This window comes from Calidris pugnax, unplaced genomic scaffold, assembly GCF_001431845.1.
Source record: "Calidris pugnax isolate Ruff unplaced genomic scaffold, ASM143184v1 scaffold24, whole genome shotgun sequence".
Lineage (NCBI taxonomy): Eukaryota > Metazoa > Chordata > Aves > Charadriiformes > Scolopacidae > Calidris > Calidris pugnax.
Genome location: NW_015090922.1, coordinates 17101681 through 17108183, shown reverse-complemented (window position 1 = coordinate 17108183; position 6503 = coordinate 17101681). Strand labels below are relative to the sequence as shown.

At 51.1% G+C, this 6503-nt stretch overlaps 1 protein-coding gene across 3 annotated transcripts in view; it reads left to right on the top strand.

The window, feature by feature from the left end:
• The window catches only part of POLH (polymerase (DNA directed), eta), a 9862-nt gene extending 4851 nt beyond the window's left edge, over positions 1-5011 (top strand). For all 3 annotated transcript variants that reach the window (XM_014950872.1, XM_014950871.1, XM_014950873.1), the window contains exons 6-10: positions 718-837; positions 1431-1554; positions 2227-2292; positions 2987-3150; positions 4003-5011. In XM_014950872.1, coding sequence (XP_014806358.1) covers positions 718-837; positions 1431-1554; positions 2227-2292; positions 2987-3150; positions 4003-4852 — 1324 coding nt within the window. In that variant the 3' untranslated portion in view covers positions 4853-5011. The remainder of the gene's footprint in view (positions 1-717; positions 838-1430; positions 1555-2226; positions 2293-2986; positions 3151-4002) is intronic.
• The last annotated feature ends 1492 nt before the right edge of the window (positions 5012-6503 follow it).

Genomic DNA, 6503 nt, shown 5'->3' with positions numbered 1-6503 from the left:
TTTTGTTTTGTTTTGTTTTTGTTTTGTTTTGTTTTTGTTTTGTTTTGTTTTTGTTTTGTTTTGTTTTTGTTTTGTTTTGTTTTTGTTTTGTTTTGTTTTTGTTTTGTTTTGTTTTTGTTTTGTTTTGTTTTTGTTTTGTTTTGTTTTTGTTTTGTTTTGTTTTTGTTTTGTTTTGTTTTTGTTTTGTTTTGTTTTTGTTTTGTTTTGTTTTTGTTTTGTTTTGTTTTTGTTTTGTTTTGTGGTTGGACTCGATGATCTCTGAGGTCCCTTCCAACCACCACAATTCTGTGATTCTGTGATCTACGCTGTGCACAAGTACTTTTCCTGGTGTAGGAAGGAATCCTACCAGAGGAATGGATCCCTGGTCCTGCTCTCTGCCTTCAGTGTCTCACTAGGGATGGAGAGAGGGGTTGTGAGGAAGGGTCCTGTCTGTGTAGGAGGAAGCAGGGAGCGTGTGAGGCATTCTTCAGAGCCTGGTTTGGAGAAGCACTGAAACTGGGTGAGCCAAGGAGCAGTTCCCACTTCAACTTCTATGTGTCATTCTACTACGAACAGAAGAGCTGTTACGTACCAAGAGTTCCCTTCCCAAGTCCTGCTAGTTCCTGACTGCTGCTAGCTGTCCTGATCTAGGTACAGCTGCTGAAAGAAGACTTGGCATAGTCTCCACATGATGCTTCATTTGTGTTTTCAATTTCTCTTTTTCTTTCTCTGCCACAGCCGTAACCTGGGAGGCAAGCTTGGCACTGCCATCACAGACATTCTGGGAGTAGAGTACATCGGGCAGCTGACACAGTACAGTGAGACAGAGCTCCAGACTCACTTTGGAGACAAAACAGGGTAATGATAAACCACTCACCACAACTTGGCTCCTGGCAGGAACTGAGGCTTCCTTTTGGTCACAGGTTGTTCTGCTTGTGATTAGGAAGGCTGGAAGGTAAAACTTCAGTGATGTCTTTGAGAAGCACTGGTCTGGCAGGCACATAAACAGGCTTCCAGTCTCACCTGCTCCCAGGCACCCTCCCCAGTGTAATGTTTTGCCTGTCAGTCAGCTCCTCTGCCTTCCTCTGCAGTGTCTAAGGATGGGGCTGCGCTTGGGAAGAGCTCCCTGCAGGCTGGGAAGCAGGCAGGCTTGGCAGTCTCATTACAGAGGAAATTACAAGGCTTGGAATGGAGCCTGAAACACCACTTCTGGGCCCAGAGCAGTGGTTGGGGTGCCCTGTGGACTAGTGAACTGCTGCCACTTCAGGAGAAGAGGCAGAGGAGTGGCACTGACAGGCATTTGTGGCCTGAAGGAAGCCTGCCTGTTTCGCTGCGGCTGCACCTACAGAGCTGGGGATGAGAGGCAGAGTCACAGCTTGCCCAGAGCTGAAAGCACAGCTCAGCAGAAGGCTGACTTGCTGCCCAGTAATGCCTGCCTGTCTGGCTTTCAGGTCCTGGCTCTATGACTTGTGCAGAGGAATTGAAGAGGAACCTGTCAAAAATCGGTACCTGCCCCAGTCCATTGGCTGCAGCAAGAACTTCCCTGGGAAGACAGCCCTGGCTACGCAGAAGGAGGTAGGAGAAGCCTACATTTAGCACAAGGCTTAGCCTTTGCCATGGAGAAGTTGAGAAGACTAAAAGCTGAGACTATCTTGCAAAACTGCTGCTTTTCTCTGTCTTAGTGCCCTGAATTTCAGCCTAGGGGCTCAGTATGAGGAATTGGTTTGGGCCCCAGAAATTACAGAAATCCCTGTTTGACAGAAATGTATTGACTAACTCCTGCACAAAGAGGTCCAAACTTATAATTTCCATGTGCAAAACTGTGGGCCTATGCTGTTCAAAAGGTATTCATGGTGCCAAGCTTGAATGGGCTTGGTTGCTAGAAAGAAGGCAACTAGCCAGCTCAAAGAAAGAGGGAGAATGCACCTTACCTATTAGCTGGTGAGACGTTCCCACCATGGGAAGCCTCTGTAGGGAGATGCAAATCCAGGACAGGGGACCCAGATTACTTGGCAAAGTCTAGTGATAACTTTGCAGGACTTGTATCTACAATGTCTTGCCTCCAGAGTTGAATGCTCACTTGGGCTGATCTCTCCAGGAGTACTCCAGAGATGGGGCCTCATGATAGTCTGTGTCCATTCCAGTCTGATCACCCTCTAGCATTCCCCATGTGCGGAGCTTTGCTCTGGCCTGGTGGCAGTCCTGGGAGCAGAGGCCCAACCTGTCTGTTACCACTGTTTTGTCCAGGTGCAACACTGGCTCCTGCAGCTGGCCTTGGAGCTGGAATCCAGACTGACCAAGGACCGGAGCCAGGTAAGGAGGGCAGGCGTGGGAACAGCGTTCTCCCTGCTGGCCTTCAGGGAGCTGTGCAGCACGTTTGCACCGTGAGCTGTTTGCGGGAGGCTGAGGGTGGTGTGTGGTGGGGGAAGAACTCTGCTTGCCCTCAGATGTGTGTCTGTGTGCTGAGGTGCTCCGGGCAGAGGTGTGCAGGAGCCCAGCCAGGAATGATGGTTTTGCCCCAGAACACTGTGGGGCTAAGGAAGGTCCTTATCCCGTGCTTTAGGATGCAGGGACCTGCAAGCTACTGCATCTTCATCCTGCCACGTTGCTGCTCCCTTGCAAGCCCTTTGCTGATGCAGCTCTGCTGTGCTGTGGGCTGTGGGAGGAAGCAATACGCTCAAGTCCGGAAGGTAGACGGCAGGCCAGGGTGCAATTAGTCTGCTGGCTTCATCGCCGCACAGCGGGCAAGGAAAGGTCGGCAGCTGCCTCTGAAGGAAAGCAAGGACTAAGTGCTTCCCGTCCTGTGTGACACAGCTGTAGAAGCACTTGTATCTCCTCCCTTGCAGATCAGGCCAGGCAGGACAAGCTGCCGTCTGTCCCACAGCATCAATCATCAGGAGGTGGTAGCTGAGAGCACAGGGTTCTGGGCAGCGAGACCATCTCTTCGGTCTTTCCTGCTCTTTCCTGCAGGGGTCGCTTGAGACTCGACTGTCTCCTCTCTCCGCAGAACCACCGAGTGGCCAAGCAGCTGATGGTGGTCATCCGCATGCCGGGAGACACCCGGGTGTCCCGCTTCTGCGCTCTGTCCCGCTACGATGCCCAGAAGATGTGCAACGATGCCTTTGCCCTCATCCAGAACTGCAACATGGCTGGGCCTCACCAGGCGGCCTGGTGAGTGTGGGAGGAAGCGGTTCATGTCCCTATCAGGGGTTGTTCTGCTGCAGGAGGTGTGGGGTGAGCCAGGCACCTGACAGAAAGGAAAGGGAGTGTTAATGCTGACTGGTAGGAGAAGCAGTTGGCAGCACACACATGGCAGAGCACAGCAACCTCCACTCGTTAGCAGCAGGACAGCTGTGAGAGCCTGGCCTCTTCCTAGCCCCACATCTGGCCAGACACTTTGACTTTTGTCTGCATGGGGGTGTCCAGCTGCAGCGAGGCAGTCCCTGCACTGCGGGGCTGGAGAAGCTAGCTGGGCCTTGCTCTCCTCCCCCAAGGACAAAAGCACCTTCTGGGAGGAGGCTGTTGGGGCAGGAAGGAAAGCTAAGGTGCACAGCTCCCATATTCATTGATACTTCCTTCCTCCTGCTCTGCAGTGAGGGCTGAGGCACAGCTAAGGCAAGAAGGTCCTGTCTGTTAGGCTCCAAGGAGGCTGCTGCTCCCTTAAGGGCCCTCTCACCCTGACTGGGAGTCTCACAGCAGCTCTGGCCTCTGGTGGACTGAAAGTCCAGGCTGCCAACCAGCTGCCCCTGCTCCAGTGGCCTTTCCTTTGGGAAATGCCATTCATGGAAAGAGGCTTTCAGCAGGCTGCTTTAGGCAGAGCAATGTCTTTTGGGACTGTGCTCTGGACATAGCAATACTAATACTTTTTCAGAGGAAGCATCTCTCCCACCCCTTGCCAGGTACTCAGACTGCAATTTCCCTGTCCTCTGCCTGTGAACATTTTATGTTGCTTAAAGTCCTACCTCAAAAGGCTTCTTGCTTCCCACGCTGGTGTCCAAACTGATGTTGATCTGTCCTTTGCAGGTCTCCACCGCTCATATCGGTGCTTCTCTCAGCAAACAAGTTCTCAGAGCCTGCGACACATCTCTCTGCAGGCATTGCCAGCTTCCTGAAGAGTGATACCCAGCCTGATGGCACTGCCAGCCAAAGCACGTCTTCTACGAGGCCCAAAGTCAAGTTCTTCAGGAGCCCAAGCAAAGAGCTTAGGCAGAAGCCAGTTAATGCTATTGAGTCATTCTTCCAAAAGGCAGCAGAAAGGCAGCAGTCACAGATGGCAGCAGCAACCAGCCTGCCCACTGGTACTGCTGCAGAGTCACCTGTGCCCAGCTCCCCAGAGCACCAACAGAGAGATGGTGCTGGACTCACCTCTCTGCAGTGTGGCTTGGAGTCCCCTGTGAAGCATAGTCCCAGAGATGGGAGTCCTACTTCTCCTTACAAGAGGCTTCCTTGTGAGAAGTCACTGTCAGATGCTACACAAACACCCTCGACTCCACCCAGCTCCAGGACCATTCTGAAATTAGAGCCAGCTATAGAGGGAAATGAGCAGAATTTACCACCTTCTCCTGAGCTCACCTCACTCCCTCCTGCCTCGCCAGGAGACCAGCAGCGCTGTGAGAAGTGTGGCCAGCTCGTGGTGGTGTGGGAGTTCCCAGAGCACATGGACTACCACTTTGCTTTGGAGCTGCAAAGCTCCTTCCTGGAGCCCAGCGCTCCCACAGCTCCAGCAGCAGATTCCAGCTCAAAGGCTGCAGCTTCCAGGTCTCCCGCCAAGGCAAAAAACAAGGTCAAGACCCCAGCAGGATCTAGTGCAAAACGACCCAGAGAAGGTGTGACAAGAACTTTAGATTTTTTCTTTAAACGCTTACCTCCATAACTCTCAGCCACACTGGGAGTTTTTAGATAATCAGTATTTTTAAAGAATCGGTGCTTTTAAAGAATGAGTGTTTTTAAACAGTTAAAAGTTTTTATACTGCCTGTCACGTTTTAATGGAGAAAAGCCTAATAAATTATCTCTACCCAAGAGGAACTGGAACTCGTGAGTTGCATGTGATGTTGGATGTACTCAGGCAGAGGCAAGCTAGCTGCCACCAGCTAGCTTGGTGCTATGAGAAGATGCATCATACTGTCACCTATGCTTCCAGCCACGGGTATTTCCATAGCATCACTGCTCAGTAATTCTGTTCCCACAGCTTTATGTTCCTACTGTAAAAGCAGGCAATGTAAGTACAGTGGCTTATTCCAGGGAAGCCTGAGCCAAGTCTAGGCTTGAACCTCTATCCAGTCACTTAGTATGAAGCCTTCACCTCATGGTGGTTCTCCTCTGCAGGCCTTGCCCTTACTGTATAGCTTATATATAGTAGCTTAGAGGCATTTCTTCTCCCCTCTCCACTGGGAAGACACTGATTTTTATTTCCTGCTCATAAGGATTTTTGTTACAGATGGTTTGGCAATTCCCTCTGTGTAGCAATCCATTGTGTGATGCTTATCACCAGCTCTGAAGCACACAAGGAAGACTGCTCCTCTCAAGTAAGATTTGAGGAAGCTGGAGTGGCAGATGCATACTTTTTGGTGTGCTTTTTGAAATCTCAGCACCAGTTCCTGGTAATTGCTATTGACACATAAACAGTCTACTGCTATTGACACACAAACAATCTACTGCTAAAGCCCTCATGGAAGGGAGGGGCAACACGTCAGTCACGCAGCCCTCTGTGAAAGGGTATATAACCATGCTTTTCCTCCTTCCCAGACTCTGGGTGATACTACATGAAACTTGATAACAGGTGAGTGTTGTGACTCTGCTTTTCCCCATGACTTGTTCAGCTCTCCAGGCCACAGGTCACATCAGAGTGGCTGCCCCAGTTGCTCCACAAATTCCAACAGAGCCAACAAACCAGAGTATCATGGAGGGCACAAGTGGGCACTGAAAGAGGGCAAGAGACGTGCTTGCCCTCAGCTGCCTGGCAGGGCTCAGCTCCATGCTACACTGCTGGCTGCCCTGAGCCCACCAGCGTGTTCCAGAAGTGCTGCTGCCAATAATTTGAACTCAGCTCTTAGAGCAGGGGGAAGGAACATGCCACGTCAAGGCAGTGCTGGGTGGGGCTTGGAAACAGACTTTGCAGAGAGTTTCATCAGCTGCAGGCTTCCCCTCCCTCAGCAGGGGGAGAGAACCTTTCAGGCAGCAGATAATGATGCAAAGTGCAGCTGTATTTGCATGTGCTGTTTCCCCTCCTTTTCGGAACTGTACCATCCTGCTCCCAGCTGTTGAGCTGCTCTCCTTCCAACTGAGAGCCTGTGCTGGGAAGCTCCTACCCCGCTGTCAGTGGGGGTCTGATACTTGACCACACAGTTGTTGAGAGACTTCAGGAAGCACAAGCAGCTCATTCTGGTGCGTGCAGCTCTGCTGGTAATCGTCAGAGGAAGGAATTATGGAGTCACTCCCTTAATGACAGTCCTCGTTTGCAAAGTGACAAGTTTCCCCAAAGTCCTCACATAAAGACAAATAACAACCAGTCTGGCAGGGTTGC